This window comes from Gouania willdenowi, chromosome 6, assembly GCF_900634775.1.
Source record: "Gouania willdenowi chromosome 6, fGouWil2.1, whole genome shotgun sequence".
Lineage (NCBI taxonomy): Eukaryota > Metazoa > Chordata > Actinopteri > Blenniiformes > Gobiesocidae > Gouania > Gouania willdenowi.
The window spans coordinates 43,855,860-43,882,931 of NC_041049.1; the positions used below are offsets into that span (position 1 = coordinate 43,855,860).

At 37.4% G+C, this 27,072-nt stretch overlaps 1 protein-coding gene across 6 annotated transcripts in view; it reads left to right on the forward strand.

Moving 5' to 3' along the window:
- Nucleotides 1-1,041: 1,041 nt before the first annotated feature.
- LOC114464655 (serine/threonine-protein kinase WNK1-like) overlaps nucleotides 1,042-27,072 on the forward strand; it is a 33,623-nt gene continuing 7,592 nt past the window's right edge. Inside the window, exons 1-17 of one of the 6 annotated variants that reach the window (XM_028449064.1) lie at nucleotides 1,042-1,229; nucleotides 6,355-6,653; nucleotides 6,765-7,594; nucleotides 14,918-15,090; nucleotides 15,289-15,509; nucleotides 16,992-17,149; nucleotides 20,608-20,696; nucleotides 20,793-21,012; nucleotides 21,090-21,191; nucleotides 22,063-22,417; nucleotides 23,417-23,541; nucleotides 23,628-23,693; nucleotides 23,974-24,009; nucleotides 24,379-24,480; nucleotides 25,773-25,852; nucleotides 25,940-26,102; nucleotides 26,187-26,303. In XM_028449064.1, the coding sequence (XP_028304865.1) occupies nucleotides 6,800-7,594; nucleotides 14,918-15,090; nucleotides 15,289-15,509; nucleotides 16,992-17,149; nucleotides 20,608-20,696; nucleotides 20,793-21,012; nucleotides 21,090-21,191; nucleotides 22,063-22,417; nucleotides 23,417-23,541; nucleotides 23,628-23,693; nucleotides 23,974-24,009; nucleotides 24,379-24,480; nucleotides 25,773-25,852; nucleotides 25,940-26,102; nucleotides 26,187-26,303 (2,802 nt within the window). In that variant the 5' untranslated portion in view covers nucleotides 1,042-1,229; nucleotides 6,355-6,653; nucleotides 6,765-6,799. Of the gene's footprint in view, nucleotides 1,230-5,026; nucleotides 5,113-5,257; nucleotides 5,385-6,354; nucleotides 7,595-14,917; nucleotides 15,091-15,288; nucleotides 15,510-16,991; nucleotides 17,150-20,607; nucleotides 20,697-20,792; nucleotides 21,013-21,089; nucleotides 21,192-22,062; nucleotides 22,418-23,416; nucleotides 23,542-23,627; nucleotides 23,694-23,973; nucleotides 24,010-24,378; nucleotides 24,481-25,772; nucleotides 25,853-25,939; nucleotides 26,103-26,186; nucleotides 26,304-27,072 lie in introns of those variants that run through there. The other 5 variants (XM_028449059.1, XM_028449062.1, XM_028449063.1 and 2 more) reach the window with 5 other exon arrangements.

Here is a 27,072-nt window from a genome sequence, read left to right on the forward strand (position 1 = left end):
GAGATTAAATAATTCTTTTTTTCGGCTAGGAAGACTTTTGTTATGAGTATTTGACTTTGATAATTTTGCTTTAAATTTTCTGATCAGAATGAACATGTTGGCTAGTTTTTCTATTTTGATGAGTGAAGTAAGTGGTTATGTTTTCCTCTTCTTTTTCATAGCTCTATTACATTATGAGTTTTTTTTTTTTTTTTGTGTGTAAGATATATTCTTTTGAATTCCAAAATGTGAGAGTTATTGGACATTGAAAAAACAGATGAGTAATATTTTCAGGATGTAAATGACAGAATGTACAAATTATGTCAATTTCCAAAAATCTTGATAAATAGTTGTTGGTTGGATAGTAAAGGTGTATAATTTCAAAGTGGGTTTTGCGTATTTTATTGTTGATTAAGAATTTAAAATCCAGGTTCTTTTCCAGTTAATATGAGAATCCAGAAGTCAACGAGGTTGGAATACATGTTTCGGATGTGTTTGTGGCATTTTGTACAGAAGAAATCTATCCCATCCACACAGATCATGTAGTTGAGCCCTTGGATAACCCTTTATTAACTGCAGTAAATTGCTAGGTATACATTTGATGACAGATAGTCTTTGAAGGCAATAGGGAATTTGTGTTTTATATGAACCGTTCATAACTTAAAAGCTGTTCAGAGTAATCCAGGTCTAAAACAAAACAAAAAAAATGTTTTAATTAATCCAATTTTAATAAAACAAGTTTTTATTTTTATTTTATTTATTTATTTTTTTAACTTTTAACTATTTACTCATTATTTCAAGTGATGCACTATCGATTTGAGACGCACTTCAAACTAGTTACGACGTCAGAGTTAGTGCGAGTAGTGCCTGAGGATGACATTTACAAAACGGCCACCGTTTACATGCGGGTATTTCTTGCGCACTTAATCTTTGCACATGATCGAATTAGGACGCACTACAGGTTATGTCGTCAGACTTACAGTGCGAGTATTTCAAAGTGCGGACACAGCCATGGGTTCGGTGAGTTCAGAGCCGTCGATCAGAGCTATGAAGTCATCGGTGTGCTGCGCATGCGCACTGTGCGCGGTCGTTTCTTCGTCAGTGTCTTTCAGCCACTCCTCTCTCCATTGGTGTGGAAACGACAGAGACGAGCGCAACGCCAGGCTTAATTCAATAGGTGTTTGCTCATTTCATCTATTGTGAACTCGTTCTGTGAGTTTCTTCTTCTTCTTTGTGGATTCCTTTTCATGGTAAGTCGCTTTCTGCCGCCCGGTTTCGTTCATCTCGACGACTGGGAAAAAAAACCCTAGCAGCAAACAGCGCCTAATGTCAGCGTGAGGATTTTAAACTATCTTAGATATAACGACACGTTTAGTATTGCCGTGTTACAAACAACTGATATGAAAAATAATTCAGTGATAGCCGTGTAATAACAAATGGCCGCAGGTGTTATTATCGCTGCTGTTAAATTGAATTTTGAGGCCGCCCGGAAGACGAAGTCAGACTCCGTTTGGAGATTTCAGGGGATTCTTAAGGGACAATCTTTAAGGAACCTTATTTCCTGTGCTCCACTGTTACATATTCACAACTTCAGTTCATACTTCTCATATTAGAGCTGGGTATATTAATTCAGATTTCCCAAATCGATTAAGTTTTTCAAATCAAAACTACAAACCCATTTCTACCAATCTGCCCATTCCCTGTAATTCTCATTCCATTATTTATCCTACATTGTTTCTTTTTTTTTGTTTTTTTTCTACTTTATAATTTTTTTCACTGTGTTTATTATTCTGTTTTTTATTGTAACGTGTCCTTGGGTGGTCTGAAAGGTGCTTTTAAATCAAATGAATTGTTATTATTATTTGTGATTTGGTTAAGAATATTTCACATACACAACCAATTTCACTAATGCAATAATAGTATAAAGTAAATCCAACTGTAACGTAATATTGTGCAGTGTTAAAAACATTCATGTTTACATTAAGAATTGAACCCACAGCACTGCATTACACATGATAAAATAGACTTTAATAAATAATCAATTTTAGAGTTTTATTAATTGAAAGGGAAATCGATTCAAATCCATTTGTTTGGTTGTTTTTAGCCCAGCTCTATTGAATTATTTAACCTTTATTTTTGAAAAACAGTTTAAAAGCAAACATTCCACTGGATGGAATTTGGTTTTACTTTGACACATTTAAATATCCACCCATTTAAAGTGACAGTTTAGGATTGTAGATGGTAAAAGTTTGACATGAAATGAACAAATAACTGCAAAAATTATTTATTCTTGTTATTTAAAAAAAAAAAAAACGTAACATAAGTAGGTTACATTTATGACGTTTGTTGTACGACATGTTGACAGTGTGTTCAGGAATCATGTGTTTGTGTTAGGGAAACAACTATAACACTATATTTGTTTTGTATATGTAGAAGTTATTTACTGACTTAGAGAAAAAATCAATGTGTTTTCTAGCCCCCAGCATAACAATGGGCAAAGGGGAAATAAGATATAATGCTAATGCTGTTTATGGTGTGTGTATGGAGCCAGATAAAATTTAAAACTAAAAATCAATGCATTGATCTTGAATTTTGAAAAATGCAACAATGTCATTATAAAGCTTACTGTAATCATATACTTAAAAAAGGGTATATGAAACCTTTGGTCGGGTTAAATGGAGTTTTGATTCAATTTGGTAATTCTTTAGAATACATAATTCATTTTCACTTTTTACTTCCACATATATTTAACCTGCTGGAGCCTCTACATCCAGCACACAGGTGAGAAATGTGAACAAATTTAACCCGACTGACTGGGCGACATCGTCTCAAACGAAGCGGACACTACGCTGAGTTCACTGTGGCTGTTGAACTGCAAAATGTGACATAATTTATCCCTTTTACAGGCTCAGTATTAGGCGTGAGTATTGGCAAGGATGTTGCAATACGATACGTGGGTCGCAATACAATATTATCATGATATATTGTGATATTCTACCCAGTTAATGTCAAAATTAAACGTAGAGATGAAAAATCAAGTAAGTGTATACAGTATGTTCATCAGAAGATATTGATCATTCAGAGGACAAATTGAGTAAAAACTATTTGCTTCAAAAGTCCTATTTATTATTTATTATTAGTGTTTTTGCACATTTTCACTGAAAAAAGAAAACGCAGTGTTACACACTGTCATCACAAAATAAAGTGCAACAAGTTTCTTTTCACTGAAACTACTGTGTAGAAGTCTCAAAGTAACCATGACAACATAATGATAGGGATTGTAACACCTGTAAGTGAGAACATTAAGGATAAATCACCTTGAGTTACTGATAATGGACAAAAATAAGACAAAAATATTTATCCAATTGTATCAGTTTAAATAATGATCTGATCAGATGACATGAAAATAGAATATCTGTGCACACATAAATATTGCAGGCATTACACACTGGCATCATAAAATCAAGTGCATCAAATAACCATTGCAACACATTGAAAGCATTGTAACTTTTACTGAAATATTGCACAAATACACAAAAATATTGATTAAATCTCGCCCCCCCCAAAAAAAAATTGGCACCCAAAAAATCGCGATATATTGTGAAATCGATTTTTTTTTCACACCCCTGCTAAGTATGGACTTAAACAGCTTCCTAAATGCAACTTTGTCACTGGCATCAATTTCTACACTTCCAATCAAAACAATATTGTGTATTCAAAGTGTTGAGTCAGAGTTTCCTGAAGGCAACGTAATTGCAACATGCAGCTTAAAAAAAAAAAAAAAACAAGGCCTCAAATGTCAAAATATATGGAAGTGAAAATTTATAGTTTATTCAGAAAGAATTACCAAAGTGAATCAAAACTATATTTAACCTTGAAAAAAAATGCATTATTTTGAATACGTTGTTGTATTTTTCAAAATAAGACACATTTTCCAAGTACAAAATATACCAGCCTTCCATCACGAGCAAATTGTGATGTAGTGTCTTGCTCAATGACAATTAGTCACATGTAAAGGGATGGCCTGGAATTCAACAGTCAACCTTCAAATTAGAGGGTGACCCACTCCACCCACTCAACCACTGACTGCTCAGATCTTCTAGTAATTTGGGTAACTTTATTTATAAAGTCTGTGCAATCCTGAAAAGGAGCAAATGGGTCAGGAATAGGATGGAAGGATGGATAATTTACAAAGTTCTTAGTTACTCCCTTAAATACAAGCTTACATTTTCCCATTTATCACCCTGTTCCACTGATACACCTATTAACACTCACTGCAATAATACACTGCAGCAGCTACATCATAGTAAACTACAGATAGAAACTTACAACGGTGTATTAGGGCCATATTAAAATAAAAATAATTCTGAGAACTACATGATTAAAGACATAATTTTGAGATTAAAGTCGGAATATTTTGAGAGAATTAATTTTATCTTTAAAAACTCGCACTGGTCCAGCGCTCACAACTCCCTATTGAAGTGAGCGCAACAAACACAGACAAGATACTGTTTGTATTTCAATTTTATTCTGATAAACATGATTTTAATCTTGAAATTTGACTTTAATCTAATAAAATATGATTTTATTAAGATATGACTTTATTCCCAAAAAATTACAAATTTATTCTCTGAATATTGCGACTTTGATCTCGTAGTGCCCAGAATGTTTTTATTTTATCTTAATGTGACCCTAATACACGTCATAGAAACTAAAGAGGATTGCAACAAAACAAAAAAAAGAAATTCTTAAAAAAAAGGAATGGCATGAGATGTTTTTAATGCACAAGGTATAACGTGGTTTGAATAAAACACTGAAAAGCATCAATGTCCGTTTTTAGAAAGGATTAATGTGAGTTACTCATCAGTGGGTGACATAAATAAAAGGTAAATAAAACAGTTGTCAGTCGTTTACATGATCCAGTTTTCCCTTAACACTCCTCTCTACAAATCGGAGGCTTACTTCTGCGCGGAGGCTCATTCAGCTTTGTAGGCCATTAGCAACATTAGCATGACCGGCCTAGCTAGCTAATGTTAGCTAACTGAGCGGCTCCAACTGCCGTGCCGGGTGCACTGGTCAACATACACCGGTGTGATGGTAACCAATCCGGGGAGGAAATTAGCACTCAAGACGGTAATTTTTTTAAACAGCATTTACGTATACGTGGATTAAAAACGGAGAAACCTCGCTTTACGAAATATTTGGTGTCAACCAAACGAGGAAGAGGGTAATTTTTTTGAAGGGACGCGGAAATTAGTCATTGCTGGTTGTGGATTAGCCTGTGTGCTAGCTGTGTTCGTCATCAAGCTAACAAAGAGCCTCCGCCGCCGCTCATCCTCTCTTTGTAGCAGCAGAACGCTATGTTGCTACTTCTCATGTCCGCGGAGGAACTACGGTCTACAAGTGTATGTATTCATAATGAAAGCAGTGAAAGGGTCGTTCTGTTGGCCTGTAGTGTTAGTGACGCTGTTATCCGGTGTAGTTGTGACATTAAGCGCTTGCGTGCATGTTCTTCTATGGCCCCGCAGCTACGGCTATTCATGTTAGTGGTCATTTAGAAGAATTAAATACACGGAACACCAGTCACTGCATTCATCATTGTGTTAACTGCTTTAACTGTGGAGCACTTTCATAGCTGTAAAACCAATGTGACTTTATGCTGACACAATGTTGTCCAGACTGAATATACAAACTATATCATTTAATCTAAATACAAATAGCTTTGATAATTGTACGTGATGCATATATTGTGTTGGTTTTATGAGTGGTGGGGAAAAAAGTGAAAACAGAGGCTTTTTTGCTTTTGAGAGCAAGTCTAGTAAAAGACATTAATTATTGTCAGAGAGAGAGAGATTCATTTTAATCAAATATAAATGTTGCATAACAAATCGATTAATTTTTAACACAATCTTTAATTTTTTTTTTAAATCTAAGAAAATATGGAACCTAATTAAAAATGATTGACTCAGTCTGTATCAACTTTTATTAAAAATACATTATACAGTGTCTGTGTGAGTATTATATTGCACTGATTGTTTATTCACATGATGGCTTTCAAATTGTTTGTAAATTGAGACTGTTAACGTTTAAGTTAGAAAAATTAAAAGGGGTAGGATTAAATAAGTTTATAAATCTTCCTACTCTTTTTTTGTTCGCGTAAACTAAGATGCAAGATACTGTTTTGTTATTTCTTGATGTTAATTTATGTTATTTTAAACAGTTTTTAAGTTGTTATTTTCATGATTGAAATAAATCAGTTTACCACATGTGTGATGGTGTGGGTGTGTCAATTGCATATATTGTTGACAATTGATATAGTGCTGCTGATAACTCTTAAAAAGATTTTAATTTCTTTTTTTTTTTTTGTTCTTGCAGTGATCTGAACTGGAGTCAAATCTGGACTGTTTGCCCCCTTCTGCAGCACCATAGTGCTCATTGCATGTGCCTCTTGTAGGCTTTGTGCATTTGTTCCTCACCAGTGATCCCTTATGCTTGAGAGGAGCTGCATCCTGATGGATAGTTTTGACTTGAAAAGACCTTTGCACCAAAATCGACCCTCCAAGTATTGCAGTAGTGTTCAAACTCCTTCCCTTCATAAGAGAACATCGCTCGTCGTTCTCGTCCAGTCCTAGCTTTGCAAAAGCGAGTACCGTCTTTGAGCTACACGGAGAACAGTAAGCTTTATTACGTGTTGTTCATCTTCATATTTTTAAAGCACAAATTAAATGCTGTGTATGAAAGCTTGAATGGCAGACATGGACTCACTCTTGTTTTAATTTCACAAGATATCGCCCCCCTTGCTTTGATTGTGGGTGGTGGGATGTCGGAAAAGTCAGACGACAAAATGGTGAAGTTCCTGGCTCCCCCTCAAAAAAGTGGAAACGGCCCCAGTTCTGGTTCAGACTCTATGTTGGGTGAATGTCGGCCATCGGAAGTGCGGCGTCGACACCACACCATGGAACGCGACAGGAGCAACAAGGAAAACCGTTTTTTACGACGAAGTGTTATCAGCGATTCCAATGCCACGGCGTTGGCCCTCCCTTTACCCAGTAAGATACCCATACCTGTACCTCAGCCAATTCAGCAACGGGAACCTGACCCGCATCGCCAAAAAGTTGCTGCTACTGCACACGTACCAAAGGTAGAACCGAGTTCAGCTAAGAACGAGAAGTCTGCCAACGGTAGGAGATCGAGAGAAGGAGGAAAAGACTTGGAAATAGCCCGGGCGAATGTAGTGCCTTCGGAGCAGGAGCCAATTGCTGCACAGGATATCTGTGATGGAGAAGTCGTGCTAGCAGCTCACCCTGCACTATGCTTAGGAACAGAATTGCCAAGTAAATCAGAACCCGAAAGCGCCGCAGAGGTTAAGACTCAACATGAAGAAGTGGAGGACGACACAAAGGATTCTGCCAAGGCGCGAGCAGAGGCCGAGCAAAGAGAAGCGGAGAAACGAGTGCAGGATGACATCGAGGAGGCTGAGACCAAAGCCGTGGGAACGTCCCCGGATGGACGTTTCCTCAAGTTCGACATTGAAATTGGCCGTGGCTCCTTTAAGACCGTGTACAAGGGCTTGGACACAGAGACGACTGTGGAGGTGGCCTGGTGTGAGCTTCAGGTATGTTTTTTAACTTGTTTTTAGATATTTCATGTTGTTTAACATTCTAGGCTTGGGACTAATGATCGCTTTTTTTTCCTTTTTTGAACTATGGTTTTATCAACATTCTTACATTTACTGCAAATTTTCTCAAAATTCAGATTAATTTTTAGAGGATTGAATCAAACTAAGAAAAAAAAATAACCTGAAGCATTTATAAACTCACATGCACAAGCAGCTTTATGTCACAAGCATTGTAAAGAGTTGTTCATATTTAACAATACCTTACAATATTTCCCACTAGGTATTAGCAGTGTGTTCTTGCAAGTTCTTGCAAGTTTTTAAAAAACTTGCAAGAACAAGTATATGGTAACTAACTTTAATTCCAGCACCAATATAAAAAGTTTCACTTTTACTTCTACAACAGGTTTTGATTCTGTTAAGTTCTTAAATTCTTAAAAGTAGTAACCACATACATCTATAAAGTGATCAGTGTGTTTTATGAAAATAAAGTGCAATCAACTTCCAAGCTAAAAGTCATTGAGGAGTGAGGTAGTTTAACAAGGTCTGACACCTAGTGACTGGACGTTTATGTGCTATGTACATGTTCGCAATCAAATGGTTTTTCAGTTAAAAACATAATTAGAAAAAAATTGATTTAGACATTTTTCTGGATCACTATGATAATTGTGCAGTGAAACATTGCAATATATCGCTGAATCGTTTTTTTCTTACACCCTTAGAATATTTCCTGTTTAGAAAACCTAAATCATTTATAAACTCAAAAGCACATGCAGCTTTATGTCTCTCAAGCATTGTAAAGTTTTGTTCGCATCCTTTTCTTTAACCTTTTAATAATTCCTACTAGATTTGTTCATTTGCATCAGGTGTTTTTGTTCCAACCCTAATAAGTGTTTAGAACTAAAAGCACTACATTTCACTTTACTGCAGTCGGACATTCAGAAAAATCTGATGTGTCAGAGTACGTAGTTTACTTTCTGGGTTGTGATTACACATGTAAAGTGAAAGTCCAGAACTTGTCCATATCATTTTGCTGTACAGGCAACACTTCTTTATGAACAATCAATTAAGGTGATGCATTTCTTTGTTTGTGGACTTGGCTTGAACCATTTTTTTGGGTTTTTTGTTTTTTGTTTTACTTGAATTGAAAATGTATTTGCTTTAATACAGCTCCCACCATGCTCTGTTAAACTGAAATTGTAGGTGGAGGGTTTTTAAAGAATGTTTTAATCAGCCAGCCCTGGCAAAACTGCCTTATTTTGTGGCTAGTGATGAATGTGTGAGTGAGAAAAAAAGGGATATTTGTAAAAAAGTCTAAATTTTACTGTACCGGTAGTTGTTTTGTGTTGTAATGTTTTTAGGAAACATTTTGTAAATAACATCACTCGGTGTGATAATTTAAACTGCATTTCTTGTTCATCTACTGAGAATGTGTGTTTTCTTGTTTTAATTTTCCATTAACTTTTATTTTATAATCAAATCTATTTCTATGACTACATTATTTAATTGTTGCATCAATCAGACTTCCTGTGTTAGCTTAAACTTTTATCATTTGTTATCTTAACCTAAATAGCTGTAAAATGTTTTTAAATCTGCTTTTATGTTTCTCTAACGCTACAATATGGCCCCCAGCAAAGTTTGACCTCATTCCCCAGATGAATGTTTGCTTCTGCTGTCACGCTTTTGCCCTGTCATGAGTGCAAAAAGCCTCAGTAGCCTGAGAGAGAAGCACTGCTACACAGGCACACACTGCTTTCAGAACAATGTGGAGATTACAGACACGCGCCCCTCCCCCCCTTACTCAAACTGAACCATGAGCATGCTCAGTACATTCTTGTGTTCACTGCTTGTTTAAATGTAAAATGGGTCACATTCCTCACAATGAAAACTCCTGCATGAAACAGGTTGACCTGCCAAGGCCTGCCTCTGAACTCTCTGTCCACCTCCCACTCTCCAAACTTTTTCTAACTTTGTGTTTTTCCTTTTTGACAAAAGTCTTTACTTAACAAAGTAAAGAGAGTTGACTTAATGAACAACTTTCATGTTTTAATACAATATCAAAGCACAAGTCTTTTTGAGATTATTTTGATTCTGCTAGAGTCAAATTAAACTCTAAGATATGTTGACAGTGCTTTAGATATTTCAATATAAAAATATATGTATAAAATCCTGCATAGAGATAACTTAATACACATTTACTTATAAACCAGCTATTTGTTAAAAGATTTTTTTAGAATCTAATCATGAAACCAAATCACTGGCATAGCAGTTTAAACGATAGAAAGTGCCTGCAAAATGCAGGTAGATTTAAAACATGATGTTCTGTTTTTTGAATTATGTCTAGACATCTTTAAAGACATTGTGGGGTAGTCATAAGCAAATAGTCTCTATCAGAATGACTAGTTAAAAAGAAGTTTATCAGACCGCTCTTGTTTTTGCATTTCCTGTTGATGCATGAATCGGGATTTGCACAAATTCTATTTGTTCACTGGGAATGTTGTGCCAACTGGAAGCAGCTGGAGCTGCAAATCCGGGGCCTGTTTGCCAAGGAAACGAGTCTGACAGGTTTTTCCTAAACAAGGTTGAAACTATACCACGAGTGGTCTTTGTGCGCAACAAGTAACCTCGATATATCACGTTTTTTGCAGTGACTAAATGTATTGTTGGAAATGTTGTTAGTTTAAATTAGTCACTCACCACAGAGTGGGTTTAGTTCTAGTCAGAGTTTAATCTTTTAGTTTAGTTGTACTATAGTTCAAACTTTGTTCGTGAAAATCAGTTTTAGTCTCATTTTAGTCGTTTTAAGTTATTTGACATACTGTAAAAGATTTTGCAAAATGATGTTTGTCATGGTAGTAAAGGCTCCATTCTAAGCATATATTTAACTTTTTATAATAAAAAAATGTCTGAGGCCTGTTAGAAAAAGTTCAATACATAATCATGTTCTTCACAAGTTCCCATTTATTTTCTGTATATTTGAACAAATGACGTAAAACCTGTAGCAGTAACGAAAATATAAACAGCGTTTTGGGTCATTACATGTTCCAAATTTCATAAAGCAGTATTTATTAGCAGTTAAGCAAAATTTGAACAAAGGAAAATTAGAAAGATGCGATCAATTTTCACTTGTCGCTAAATGACGATCAAGTTTTATATTTATCGATATCTCACTCTGAGCCAATAGTGATTCTACAAAGTGTTGTCAGTCAAACTAAGTCTATAATTTAAAAAGAAGAAAAAAGGACCTCACCTATTTTTCTTAAATACCATCTGTCTACAATTGTCTGAGAATCTTTGGCGTTCACTGTTTTTCACCCACCCATGAACCCACACATTTGCTACACATCTCGGGTTGCAGGCATGCCTCCACCAAAAGTAGGTCAGCACAGGGAGGAAGTCATAAGAAAGAGAAATACAGATTGGCCCCTCCCCTTTCCTGACTATTCATTCATTTTCAGTCCAGTCATCTGCTCGCTCTCGCAACTCAAAGCCAGATAAAGCCACGGTTTGAAAGACTAGAAAGAAAGTACCCCAGGCATCCCTCTGAAGATATAGGGACTCTCCTTCCAGCTGCTCAATGCCTTCTGCTGGGAGCGACATACTACCCGCAATTGGAATAACATAGTGCCATGTTTGTCATGACTTATGATTGATTGAGAGTAGGTTGGGAATTTTAAAAGATTACTAAAGATATCTAAGCAGTTTAGTGCTTTAAGCATTCAATAGAGAATCTAAAACTGAACTGGTAAAGGTTGGGCCAGACTGTGTGGGAGGTGGATTTATTTATTATTATTTTTAAGTCTGTGAGGGCTTCTGATCCCATTTAGAGCGTCTTATGAGTGTGTTAGACATTTCCTCTCAGCGACTAAGGAGGGTGACTTATTATATCCCCAGTTTTTACATATAAAAATATGTTGACAACTTACTTATCAAAAATGAAACTTTGACTGAAGATACTAAATCAGCATGGCAATCATTTGTTTTTTCTTCTGTTGAGGTGTGAGAAAGGAATTAAATGAACACAACGTCCAATATAAATTGCTGTATAAGTATTGCTCTGGTGGCAACTACACAAAACAACAGTAAAAGTACACAAATTTATTCCATAAACACACAAGACGACTAGAACTATACAAAACCCTAAAAAATATACAGAAATGCACAAAAATTACTTCAGGAATGCAAAATGAAAAAGAAAATACACAGGACTCCAAAAACACACAAAATTTCAGGAAATTTTACAAAATGACTCCAAAAACTCATTGAACAAAATAAGAACATTTACTGTAATTAGAATAACAAAAAACGGCCTATTCATATTTAAGAATTGATTTTATGTGAATTTCTAGAGTTGAATGTGATAAATACTCATATGAAATTACTTGATGTATTGTGATGTTATGACTTCACGATAAAAGTGAGTACGTCTTTCTTGGTTTGTAGCCCGTATCCATGTCAAAGTGGATCAACAGGGCTTCATGCAGCCCTCAGTGTCAACCTCAGAGTAGGAACCTGACAGAGCCAGCCCCTGGCACGATCACAGGCCTTTTTTCTTCTTGGTCTAAATTTAGAGCCGTTAAGTTATTTATGATGCCCTATGCCTCGAAGCAGTACTTTCCACTGTGCTTTAGCAATCCTGTGGTTAACTGGCATTTAATGTGTTTGATGTGCATTGATGTTTTATTACACTGATTAGCTGCAAAATGATATGTTAAGTCAACCACAGGATGAATCTACATCCTTTTAGTTACATCATGAATTAACAAAATCTCTCTCTAAGGGTATTAAAATGTGCATATTTTCCCATTATACTTGCAAAATATGTATTTTCTATCCTATAGATCTTAAAAAAAAAAAAGAAAGAAAAGTTACCAAGGGTTCTCAAAGTCGGCTTCATCCATGTTTTAGTCAAAGCTTTTCATATCTTTCTGATGTACTGTATGCTGTTAAGTAGTTACATTTCTGATTTTAGACCAATTTTGCAAGTTTATTGAATGTCTGGCTTGTTACCCTTGCACTTGTTAAGTATAAGTGCCTGCCAGTTGAGCAGCACAAAGGGCTTTTAAAAACGACTAAAGTGGGTCTAATACCCTAAAGAAAAACACCCTGTAAATATTGACCAGCAGGTGCTTATATTTAGTGAAAGCCTATTTTTATTGTATTATTTTTTATTATCAAGCTACTTATCCTCCCACTTTTCTATAGCAATACATACTTCCTACGGGCACTGCACTAGTATTTAAAAAAAATCTTCACATGCTTGTTAAGTCTCAAACTAGCGCATATAATTTATTGTGTAATGTTGTATAACATGCAGTGTTGGCTGAACATGGGTGTGAAAAGTTTTCTTAGGACATTTATTCTACACGTTTAAATGTAATTGTTTGTCCTACAAGTTCTTAGAATCAACAAGATGATTATTTGTGTTGCTCTCATTACCTCCGCCAAGGAGGTAATATATTCACCAGCGTCTATTTATTTGTTCATTTGTTATCAGGTTTATGTCAAAAGAACTTAACAGACAACATTTTAACCCAAGATAGACCTTAGGACATGGAAGATTCCATTAAATTTTGGAAGGGATTCAGATCAATATATTGATTCTGTATTCTTTAAAAAAAAAAAAAAAAAAAAAACCTGTATCTCTCATCATTGGCAAAAGTTTAAAGATTAATATCTCAGTTCATGACTGACCAATCTTTATAAAATTTGAATCAGTTTTTTCTGGGTGGTTCCTCAATTACTCCACCGAGTTTCATCTGGATCCGATCTGTATTGCTCATTTCCTCTGGATTTTTCGAAAAAATCAAGCACACAGGAGAATGTCGTTTGGGTACCATAAACTCATGGGGTTAAAAAGCAGATGTAGGTTGTTGTCATGTCTGTTTTGACGTGCTATGTAAGCAGAGAAAGGGAAATCACTGGCCAACTTCACTAAAAGATAAATACTGGAAAGTAGGTCACTTGGTCAAAGGGCATGATGGTGCCTCATTTTCCTGGCTCTCGTCACTCAGATTGTGTTTTCCATTTTTGTAATTTGAGCACACTCCATGATATTGTTAAACATTTTCCCAGTTGAAAGGCCAGATGTTTTCTATGATTTAAGACAAGTGACACCCCCACACTTTCTCCACAACTAAGTCTAATGCAATCGTATTTAAGCTTTTCAAGATGTCGGTCTGCAAAGTATTCTATTTGTTGCTTCCGATGTCCAAAACCTTCTCTCCACACACGGGAGCTAAAATTCCTCGACAGCTTAGTTAGCCTCTATCCAAGTCCCTGTGGGTTTGCTGGGAGGCGGTTTTAGTTCATTGCTTACCGGCCGTAGCAGTGTAGGTCAGCATTGGAATTTCTCAGGAAATCTGAGTAGAGAGAACATGTGTGTAAGACTGTCGGACCCTTGGCCTTATAGCTAACACTGCTTTATACATACCATATACAGTACGACATATTAGTCACTCTAAGCTTTCTAAGGAAGGCCAGCTGCCTGACATCTGTGACTGTCTTCCTGTCCGCAGCTTCCAAAATGGAGAGCATTGTTATACTTTTAGTGTGCTATAAAAGACTCATAAAAGTTGACTGTTTTATTATTTGTAACAGTCCTGCTTAGGCCTTAGTGCTACTGAGTGATATTTTGTGGGCTTTCGGACTCGGAGAACAGCTGATAATTCTATCATCCTGATTAGGCTCGGGTTTGTGTTCAGAATCAGAGCACACTTCAATTCGCTTCAAAGAGCCTCTGAAACTGTTGCATGAGGTATTCACCTGAGGGTGTCATTACTAAAGTAAAGACTTCTCTGGACAGACAAACAGAAACCCAAAGAATAGAATCTCATCTGTTTGTCAAAACGACAAAGGAGCAGCAACAACTTGAGTGATTTTAATATTTTGTTACTTCCTGTGTTTTGTCCCAGCCAGGAACACCTGTATCACTTAGACGTAGATTTGAAACACTCCAGAGTACAGATGAGCCCATGTCCGCTCTAGTGGTTAAGTTATGTTATGATTCTAGACTTTGTTTGCATGTTCACACCACCCAAAAAGAGGCGGCCTATCCAGGCAAAGGAATGTTGCATTCTTTTTTCCATCAAATGATCTTTTATTTATTATTCTATGAGACCTACACTATGTACAGTATTTATCTGAATGAAAAGTTTCTTCTCAAGCAGCTTTAATCTGAATGTGAATAAAAAAAAACTAATTTACCTTCTAATATTTACAAAATGACTTGGACACTTCATCAACCAATTTATTTTTCTGCTACATTAAATGTATGTAGTACGTTTTGTGAAATGTTAAACCTTTTTTTTATGTCCTCTCTAGGATCGTAAGCTGTCAAAGACTGAGCGGCAACGCTTTAAGGAGGAAGCTGGGATGTTAAAAGGACTTCAGCATCCCAACATTGTTCGTTTCTATGATTCGTGGGAGGGACCGTCCAAAGGCCGGAAGTGTATTGTGTTGGTCACTGAGCTCATGACTTCAGGCACACTCAAAACGTGAGTCAGAACATAATTGTATAGTTATGTCAGTGTGAAGTGTAATTATTGAGAATTTAGATTTGATTAATTCATAAAATTGATGTTTAATTCCCTTTTATCACTGGTTTCATGCTTCATATTGTTCCACGTTTGTATCTTTCTTTAAAAACACTTGATCTTTACTCAGGGTGTGTGAAAATTGTGTTTTCTCGGTAGCTATCTGAAGCGATTTAAGGTGATGAAAATTAAAGTGCTGCGGAGCTGGTGTCGACAGATCCTGAAAGGACTTCACTTCCTTCACACTCGGGCTCCTCCAATAATCCACAGAGACCTTAAATGCGACAACATTTTCATCACCGGTCCGACTGGATCCGTCAAGATCGGCGACCTTGGATTAGCCACACTTAAGCGGGCATCGTTTGCCAAGAGTGTTATTGGTAAGAATTGTCTGCCTTGTACGTTCCATTTCCTGTCCTCCAGCAGGGCAGAGCCAACGTTTAAGAAATGGGTTTAAAGGAAGTATTTTTGTCTGATTTTGGAAAGCAGACCACAGCATTTCATTTGTCCCTCAAACCACAGCTGGAGGCCATAATGTGATAATTCAGGCAGCTCTTTGCACCTACACAGTAACTCTTAACAAGGTCCATTCCCTCTACAGAACAAGCCTGGTTAATGTTTATCCAAAAAGTTATTGTTTTTCCAGGCGTCTACTGAATATAAGTAGAGCCTTACATCTTTATAGTTGTCATGCTTTTTTTCTGGCTAATCCAGTGTTGGCTAAATTAATTTACTTCAATCTTGGTGGTTTTTATTCTGTGGTTTTTTGAAATATGTGGTCTGTTTGTCAGTTGAATCTCATGTTGTTTAACGTGTCTTTATGGGTTTTTGCCTCAACAGGTTTTTTTTCCCCCTAGTGTTTGTCATTTCTGTGTTTTACAAAATTTCAGGGCTGCAGTATCTTTTTGCTCTATCTTTGTGTTCTAAGAGCTCTCTCCACTTTTCTGTCTGTCAGCCTTTCGTTTATTTCCTTTTACTTTGACATTTTGGGTATGTTTTAAAAGGTAGGCTCTAGCCTCAGCTGTGCCCCATTCTGCTGTTTGGAATGAATAGGGTACTGCTGGTCATTAAGTAAGTATGATCTTTAATGAGCCTGGTAAGTCTGACAGTGTGCTGTAATACACAACAAATATAAAAAACAAACGCCTTCAAATAACCAAGAGAGTTTTTCTGTGTAAGACCTGGTTTTTGTTACGGAAATAAGTTATTACTACAAAAGCTGATGTGCAGGAACACACTGTTAAACACTCGCTAGCGAAGGGATCTGCTTCTTTCAGCCTTAGCCATAACTCATTCCTCATGCAGGTCAAGAAGAAACGGTAAGTCAAACTTCTCAAGGTGAGTGTCCTCTGACAAAAAATGCTTTTGTGGTTGAAAGACAGAGTCCTGGAAAAATTAATCTCCATAGCAAGGCATAGTGTGCCCATGATTGGAAGGGCTTTGATCCATTTGCTCTTTGGACGTGTCAATAAAAAAGGTACGATACACGATAAGAATCCTTTTTTAGCCAACAGATGTGTTCTGCACATTAGTTGTCTCAGTCACACTTTGTTTATCTGGAGGTCTTACACAGACAAACAGGTGCCGTTATCTCTGCAGTCTAACTGAGACAAGCCTCTCCCTCCTTTTTTTGTTTTCTGTCTCTTTTTTGCTTTTCTTTCTCCTATTTTTTCCTCTCTCTTCCAACTTTCATCTCGCAGGTTCTCCCACCCCAGTCGGTGTCACCAGGCTGGTCACTCCCCTTCTTCTCCTCTTCCTCCTCAACCCCTCATGGGTTAGAGGTGCAGAGGGACAGTGGGTTGTGAGAAGCCCACTCGATCAGTAAGGGAGTCGAGAGTTCTGAATGGTTGTTTTGATTTAAGGTACCCCTGAGTTCATGGCGCCTGAGATGTATGAGGAGAAGTACGACGAGTCAGTGGATGTGTATGCCTTTGGAATGTGCATGCTGGAGATGGCCACCTCAGAGTACCCTTACTCAGAGTGCCAGAATGCTGCACAGATCTACCGCAGAGTTACTAGCGTAAGTCTTTTGCCGAGCCTTCACGTCACCCCTGTAGCGTGCCTTCACTACTTCCTATGTGCCACGAAGGACAATGTCACCAATGGGGCCCTTTTTTATGTTCTTCCTGATACTCCTATGGCCTTTAATCCCTCTGTGTTCCACAGCACAACATCAAACAATTTGCATCACATTGGAGCAGAATTGTGCCACTAATTGGCTTCAATGAGTAATCTTGTACTACCAATTTTGATGACAATGACAGCACTTTATATTTGTGTAAAAAAAAAAAAAAAATATATATATATATATATATATATATATTAGTGATTGTAATATTTCTTATTTGGACCAACTAAAAAAAAACTTTTACATAGCCCTCAGCTTTCGGTGTATTTAGATAAAACTGAGGTCCTCAGCAAAGACTTACCTTTCTGTAATCTTAGTGAATTTTATTTAAAGCTGCTGGAGACAATATTTTTAAATTATCAGATAAAGACAGTGTAGGCCTCATAGATCAAAAAATCAAATCAATCACTGTGAGAATGAAGTAAAAACACTTCTATGAATCCAATTACGGGATCCACATTCGACAATGCATTGCACAAAATTTGTTTACAGTGGAGATTAAAACAAACTTTTGAGCTGCAACTTCAACCTTTTACATATTATTTTGAGCAAATGGTCTTTGATTTATTGATCTCTGAGATCTACAGTTTTTTTCTGATCAAATATTTTCATTTTCGGCAGCTTTAAATTAATGGTGAAGCCAGAGAAAGTCCATTTTTACTTGGGTACTCCTTATCGATATAGTGTCCAATCTTTTCCAAGCGTGTTAACTAGGAAAAAGCCTTTCGATCAATACCAACAGCTTCAGGTAATCATTACCTATAAAACACAATCACTGAGGTCCTACCCCTGTGATTTATCTGACAAACTATATTCTCTTGCAAGTACTTAAAGTCCTTTTTATGAGCCCCAAATTGCCCTTATTCCAGAGCAAACAGCTGACTCGGTATATGGTGCAAAGTATTAATGGTGTTGAACCTTTGTTTGAATGTTGTCACTGCTCTAGTTATACCATAGATGGCTGTTGTTAGATTAGCTCAGGGTTCTGCAATCTGCGGCTCTGGAGCCTCATGTGGCTCTTTCATTCTTTTGCAATGGCTCCCTAAAGCTTTAAAAACAACTATTGAAATTAAGAGTTATTTCCTTACAGAGGCTATTAATGATTAATGACAAATAAAATCATGATATCACAATTTGTTAATCTAAAAATAAATTACGTTGTGCAATGACTCGGCACCTTCCTAATTCACCTTCTGCAACATCAATAGACCATCAGCCTTCCTGCACCTGTGGTTAACCTTACGTTTTAAATCCCTGGTACGATAACTAAACCAACAAAAACACTATTCTGGAAGAAAATATAGATTTTAATATTGTGGAGACATTAATTTAACTGCCAATGTGCCGGTTAGATATGTATGCTTGATATGTGGCAAGAAATGAGCAATTAGCATGTGTTGACCAACATGCTTATCCGTTATCAAATTCAAGTTCCTTTTTTAGCTCTTCAAATCCATTAACTGAAAAAGAAACTTCTTTATATAACATTGTGCTCATGTAAACTGAGATGCGTAAGAATTTGAAGATGTAATATACTGTTTTGTTATTTCTTGATGTTAATTTATTTTATTTTACACTGTTTTTAAGTTTCCATTTACATGATCAATATTAGTCAAATCAAATTAAATCAAACGTCATTCTATATAATTTTAACTGTATAAAATTTAATACACTTTATTGTCTTCATTGAGAAGGTATTTTGTTTGGCTCCAGAAGGACTTTAATCCAGGTGGGATGAGGCTAAATGATTCCTTTGAGAGTAAAGGTTGCAGACCCCTGGATTAGCTGTTTATTTAATTTCTGTCTCTGAGATCAACTGTTGTTCAGTTTTTTGGCAAATCGTTTGTGTTCCTATTAGAACAAGTATGTTTTTCATCTAAACTTGGCCCGTCACTTCTGATCTTCCTTTCTCACTCAAATATCTGGCAAATAGTTTGTGTATGTGATTACTGAAATTTAAAGCCCAGATTATTCAGGTGTTAAGTAAGGACAAAGATTGGCAAGAATTTAAAAACATGATCAATGCACTTCTTTAGTTTATCCAGCTGCGATCACAGATTTTCCTTAATGGAGAAAAAGGTACAAGGTACAGGTGGGACGATACACTGAAGTCATGATGTTTTGGTTTTGATAATATGATACAAAACTATATTTTTGGGATGAAAACATTCCAAAAACATTGGAAAAATAATCATGCTTTTATTTGACTTTATCTCTGGACCATTTCAACTCAATAGGAATATAAAAAAAGTTTTTTTTTTTTTTTTTTTTAAAAAACAAAAAACTAACAATTTGGTGTGAATTTATGTATCTGACCCTCAACAGTACATGTTGTGACGGTTCAATATTGCGATATGTCACACGATATATTGTCTCACCTTTAGTATTAGGTCGAGGTGTCCGGATACAAATCCTTCACTTCCAATACGATACCGATATCATATCCTTGGGTGTTGATCATTGCCGATACAGATGCACAGATCATCCATACTTCTGACTTATTTTGTGGTGCGGAATGTTGGAAAAGGTTTGATTAAGTGATATTGCTTGAATAGAGAACAATAGTCAGCAACAGTTTGTATTAGAAAAACTTACCTATTTATTATTAACCAATGGGTTACATAGATTTCAATCTTAAACCTAAGAAACCTACAATTTATTAATACAAATAATATATAAATTAGAAGAAGATGAAAAATGGCCGCTGGATTTAGACCCTCTTTTTAAATTATTTTTGCTGATATTGTACTTACATCAATATTGGATCGGGACACCCTTAGTATGAGGTAATAAACTGATTCAGATTAATTAAATCTAGAGCAGAAATTCTCTATCAGATATGATTACCTCTAGAGACACGGTACGTTACTTCTTGGGGTACATCGAAATATTTATTCACTAAACTCCAGGGTAATTAAATGGTTTTAGTTATAATGGGATCCTGCTCTGAAAAGGGTAAAACAGGTTAGTTTTACCCTATTGGTGATAGTAATGCAACAACACATCATGCAGCAGAGCAGGATTACTATTGCAACAACACATCATCAGTAGGGTAAAATGAACCTGTCTTACTGTGAGCACCTTTTTTTCATCCTTTTACTAATTAGTTGAGTAACCCTTGAAGACAAAGGCAAAGTTGAAAATCTGAATCGGTCAAAATAAATGGCTAAATATATTTGGACAGTTCAGATGGGCTTGCTGAAGCGTTAAAGCTACAGATAACCAAAGCATGACTGACCCGTGTTGTAATGAGCACTACTAGAAAAATGATTAGGGTTTTAAAAGAATAAAAGTTTGGGAACCAGCAGTCTACAGGACAGTTGTCATTCAGGATTCTGTGATTTGTTTAGGGGGTGAAGCCTGGCAGCTTTGACAAGGTGGCCATTCCTGAAGTGAAGGAGATCATCGAGGGATGCATTCGTCAGAACAAAGACGAGAGGTCACCTTATTTAAGGATGGCACATTTAAAGAATTTCACAACTTGTCTTTTCACAAACAATTTATTTGCTCACTGTTTGTCGTCCTCTTATTTCAGGTACTCGATCAAGGACCTTCTGAACCATGCGTTCTTCCAGGAAGACACAGGCGTACGGGTGGAGCTGGCAGAAGAAGACGATGGAGAAATGGAGGCAATTAAACTATGGCTAAGGATTGAAGACATTAAAAAGCTCAAAGGAAAATACAAAGACAACGAAGCCATTGAGTTTTCCTTCGACCTCAACAAAGACGTTTCTGAAGATGTGGCTCAAGAAATGGTGACTTTGAAGAATAGTGACAGCATCAGTGCTTAAGGTCTTCCTTCCTTATCCCTAATCATATCTCTCTTCTGTAGGTTGAATCTGGTTATGTGTTCGAAGGCGACCACAAAACTATTGCAAAGGCCATAAAGGACAGGGTGTCGCTAATCAGTCGCAAAAGGGCACAGCGGCAGCAGGTGGGTCCATGACTACGATTAACCTACTTAATGTTTACTCTTTAACTTCTCTAACAGCTGCAATTCATGCCCGTCATGGAATATTTTGTTTTTATCTTTTACCTTGGTTTAGGCTGTGTTGGAAATGTCACATTCTGTACTATACAATACTCAATGAGTATATACTGTCTACTATATACTACAAGTATGATTAGGATGATGAGCGTTCCCACTGAATTATGCTTCCAAGTTTATTAAGATGGATTTAGAACCTACAATGAGCACACTGAGGCTAAATATTTGTTTATCCTCCACTTTAGAAAGTAAATTCTGAAAGCATTTTAAGTGAGAAAGTGACCAAATAGAATATCAACTTGTGCTTATTTAATCCATAAAAGTTGTGTACACACATTTCTTTCTGACATTTCAGAGATTTTTGAGACCCTTCATTGTGCTACTGATGAAACTTGAGCCCTATTTACAAAAGCCTTAAAAAAAAAAAAACTAATGGAAGACGAGAAGAAATGCTTTTGTTTTGAAAAGGAGATGTTTGAATTTCAGCTTGAAGCCGATCCCAGTACCATTTTATATTCCGCTCGGAATGCATCATGGGGTGGTTGAGTATAACTAGTGTGCCCACTGTGCACACTTAAAAAATGTTCCGTTTCGTATACATTCGTATTTGTCACGTACTCAATCTTTCGACACTATCTATGGGAACTCAGTACATACTAATTTTGATGTCAAACAGTATGAGTAGTACGTTAGTATGACATTTCTAACACTGCCTCAAAACCTGTTTTCCCTTTAGGAAGTGTTCCCTCAGGGAAAATGTGATCTTTTTGTAGCTTCTTACTGAACTTCAACATGTTTTGTGCCGTTTGTTGTGAAGGTTCGAGAAGACCAGGAGAAGAGAAAACAGGAAGAAGAGCAGCAGTTAGTACCTGCACAGCAACAAGTGCAGCAGTCGTCTGTGGAGCTGCCACCATCGCAGCCCGTAGTCCAGCCGACTTCTTATGTCCCACCACAGCCGCCCTCGCACAACACTCCAAACCAACCTACATCTCAACCGGGCCTTCAGAACTACAGCACTCCTCCATCAATGCAGTTAAACACTGGGATTTATGTAACACAGCCAGCTGGGCAAGTCTCAATGCCAGTTCAGAGTCAGGGGATGGTCGTTGCCCAGGTGGAGTCCGAGGAACCTGAGACTGACCAAAACCAGCGGCTACAGCACGCTGCAGGAGGTAACCATTTAAATTTCTTTCAATGGTTTGTAGGGCCCTATAATTTCCACGTTGACGGAATCGCGAAATCAACCAATAAAAACAGGATCCATTGTTCAACGCGGAAAGTGACAGAATAAGAATGAAACGCTGTCATTGCTAACTGGAGGACATTTGTAATAGGGGAATATTTTTGGGGACCACTCATTTGGTGCACCACCCGCACCCCTCCCGTCCCAGTTCCTATGTTACTTTTATGTGTTTGTGAAACTATGCCCGTTTCCCCAAGTAACGATGTAAACAGTGAGCAGCCTTCATCAGCTTCACCTGCTCAGAGTGTTTGAACATCTCATCAGAGCTACAGAATATCTGTGGATAAAGTTGGTCTGTTTTTGTGGACGAGACCAGCGATGTCCGTAATTGTAGAGTCTGAAACATCATAGGTTCATGATAACTTGATAGCTTCTAATACTGTCAAATATTCTGCCCACTTGTGGTGAAATAACTGATGCATCCTTGCGTTCATTTACTTTTGTCTAATCATTATAGTCTGGAATGATGTCATCACGATCATTTAAATTAAGTTGAACTTAATCAATAAACCTGCTCAGATTCAGTTAACCATTGATCCCTAAGGTGAAATTGGGACACATTAATGTTTCTCTCATACATCTTTATATGACATTATAAATAATTAAAAAGAAGCAGTAAGAATAATCTGTCAGTAAAGCTTATATCTACCATTGAATTGTAGTTTTCACATGGTTTTAAATTACATTGTTATTTTGACACATTTTTGTTTGATTATGGTTTTCTTTTTATTATAATTTTTTCCTCACAGGAGTTGAAAACCAATATTTTTTGGAAAGAAATTATGAAATATTTCTTCAAAAAAAAAAAAAATTAATATAGAAAACAAGGAATTTGGTCGAAAATAAAATGGATTTTATAGGGCCCTAGGTTTTAATTCTCATTGTAAGAACGTTCATAATCCATAATGGTTTTCTTTCCTTCTCACAGCATGGGACATGGGAGAAAGACCAACAGCCTCCAATGTGCCTGTCGAGGCCCAGCCATCTCCTCCTCAGTCTGCAGTGTCCTACACCTCTCCTAATGATCACAGCCAGCAGCAGACATTGTCAATGGTAAAAAAAGACCATTTTTTACATCTAAAGTAAAGCTTCTAAGAATGTTAGTTTTGACCTAAATTTTGTACTCCATTGCTCTGCAGGGAGTCCAGCCTGAGGGGGTTCCTGTTGGACAAACCAGTCACACTGTCCCAGTGGCAGCTCCACAGGTAAAACTGACACTGCATGTCTAACCACACACCAGCTGAAAAAAACTTTCTTGGCCTGATCTGGTCTGGGTGAAATTCACGTTATTCTAAAGGGGCCCCGAGTCCAACTCATTCATCACGACAAGAATTGGCAAAAACCGAACTTTTACATGATGTTTATCTTTGAAGTTGGCAGTGCAGTGATTTCGGGAGGAGTTGAAGAGTTTTCCACCCCTTTGTGTTTTTTATTTTGTTATCCTTACAAGTTCCCTCCTCTTACCCTGTGCTTTGTTTCTTATAGTACGGAGTTTACTACCAACCAACGCTCCCCCCTCAGGTAGATAAAATGTCCCAAATACACTCACACTCTTGTAGAAAAATGTTTTAGGTGACCAAAATAAACACGTCGCTGCTGATCTGTGCAGCAAGCTACTGGTCAGTGTGTCAAAGGATAGAAACGAGAAACAAAAAACCCAATAGTTGTTGAAATGGCTTTTGTGTGCCTACAAAGTGATTCAGTAGATCAGTGCTTTACACTCTGCAGGGTGATCTGTGTTAGCTAACAGGTAAGTAAAGTTTTAAATAACAGAGATGAGGAAGTGTGCTCGTGGCAGGTGTTGGTATGGTGTCTCAGGATGTCCATCAACTCTTAAACCATCCACTCACATCCTTGTTTGTGTCTTTTTCTATTCTTTGTTTCTTATAGATTCCTTCCCAGCAGGTGGTAATGCCTCCATCAGTCCAGCCGTCACTCCCCCAGCAGCCAGAAAGCAGCAGCTCCACCCTGTCTCAGACTCTGACACTACAGGTGACGCACACAGCTCCTGTTCCATCCATTCCTTAAGCATTTTTCAATCTTTCATTGCTATTAATTTGCATTAAGATGTTTCACATTTTTTAGATTGATTACATCAGCACAGGAATGTTGCATTATCCATTTTTCTTGTTTTTCCTCATCTTATCACATGGATTTTCTTCTTTTCTCTGACACTTCTCATTTCGCATGCTGCTTTTTCCTGCATGACTCAGTCATTGGCCAATGACCCAAGTCCTGCCATTCTTTCTCCTCCAATCAATGCAGAGCATCTATACTTCCTCTATCAGGCCACAAGCCTTTCTGTTCTGCAGGTACTCAAAAGGACACGTGGACTTTTGTTCGTACTGTATGTGGTTGCCTCAAACTGACCTAAAAATATGGGCGTTAATTCTTATTGTTTGGGTTTTAACAGATGTTTACAGCAGGCGGGCCCACAATGTTTTAGCTTTTCCTCTACATTTATAGGGCCTCTGATTTTCTGTTTCACAATTTCTGTTTCAGGTTTTACCCATTTCACGTTACAGTTTTCAGTTTCCTTTGCGTTTCATTATCTTTCCGTTTAGATTTTACTGGCTAGTTAAAGTCCTGAAATTGTACCAAACATGCTAAATAGGGTTAATAGTCACATACTGTTAATGTGTTCACATTTCATGTGCTTCAAAATGGGATAGTTAGACTGAAATCACTCGATTACATCACAAAAATCACATCAGTGATAGACTCTCAGCCACTCGTTTCACAGGAATAATCCCATGGAAAATGTGTAATATGGTCCCAAAACATTTTTTGTAAAACCTTTGATTACGCCTACTGGCAAATGACCTTCACATTTTGCACGAAATTCCGTGCAACTGTGTGATTGGAGGTGTAATGCTTCTGTTGTGACATGTCACCAGGTAAACTCATCACGAGTTCAGCTAATACACCAACAGCGAAACCTGTCCCAAAACATGCATATGAGGCATTTTCGTGTCATTTTGAGTTCCGATTTTAGATAGACAGAGAAAGAAGAAAAGCAAACGTGTCAGATTGATTTCTCCCAAAACATTAATTCCATTTTTTTGTTTGTTTTCCGCAATCTGTAATTACCACAGGCCCTAGATTTGTTCATTGTGATTAAATAACCCTCTTACATTAAATCAACCTGTGAGGCAATATGTCATCAAATTTTACCAATAATATAAGCGGCCCTGTCATCGATCAACTTAACGAGTGCACTGCTAGAGTTTCTGATCTGTTTTGCTCTGAATTGCTTGGTTTCTAAAAGCAGATTTTTTTCCCAGGCTCCTGTAAGTGTTTCCCAGTTGACACAAGGCGAGCAGCCAGTGGGGGGCGTTGCCCTTGTCCCACCAACCACAGACAGGTTAGACGGCAGCAGATATTAATAATTGGTCTCATTTGTATTATTGATTGACGTGACCTTACCACTCTCACCATGTGTCGCACTCAGCTGCCTCTCAGACGCAGCCTCAGGTCTCAGTGACGGTAACGAAGGAAGCTCGACATCAGGGGGTCGCCACGAGGGTCGCTCGCTGAAGCGTCACCAGCGACGATCTGTACGCAGTCGCTCTCGTCATGAGAAGACAACAAAGGCCAAGCTGAACGTTCTCAGTGTATGAATTTCTCCTGTCCTGTTGTAATCGTCTCAGCGCTGTTTGTCACAGAATATTAATCGTCAGCAATGATTGTTTCTGCAGATTTCTAACGTTGGAGACAGAGTGGCTGAATGCCAGCTAGAAACACACAACAGGAAGATGGTGACGTTCAGATTCGACCTTGATGGTGACAACCCAGAGGAGATTGCACAGATCATGGTGAGTTTCATGTAAATTGCTGCATTTACATTTCAGATTTTTGCAAAAATAAGTGATATTTCTAAAAGTTGACAAAGTATAATTGCGTCTTGAACGTGTGTCCATTGAAGGTTTTTTTGGAGCCTCTTAACTCCCGTAAAATCTCATTCTGCGAGACTTCTCTGCATGAAGAGAACTCTCGCGGAATATAGCACTCTGCATTCCTTTGTTGTTTCATGTCTAATGTGGCACTAATAATTTTTAAGTATAATGCTAAGAAATGTCTCGGTCTCCTCTTTTGTCCACACGTACTCAAAGAGACGTGGTCATGTGACCTGTTACGTCTTGTCCTGTGACGTGTATTTGCGGAAAAAGTGACATTGATCTCTTGTGACACATTTCAATATGGAAATGTCTGGCTGTATACCTCTGGCGGTCAGCAGGGATGAAATAGAACAAAGAGTTATGAATGTAATTATGGTTCTATGAACCCTGAATGATCGCTAGAGCTCTTTGTCACTCAGAATCCTTGTGTCCTCGCGAGAAGATTCTGTTGGAAAGTGCCCTGGAGTGACACCTGAAGATATAAACTTCCTCCGGGTCATCCAGGGGTCACAGGTGTATACATACTCGCACTGCGCATGCGCAAAGGGGAATATTCAGTGCTTAAAGCATCGCCTCTGGTGGTCATTCGGGATTCATAGAACCAAAGTTACATTTGTAGCTCTTTGTTTTATTGAACTATTTAGATTTCCAAGGGTAATGGAATCCCAGCCATTGATGCCCCTCT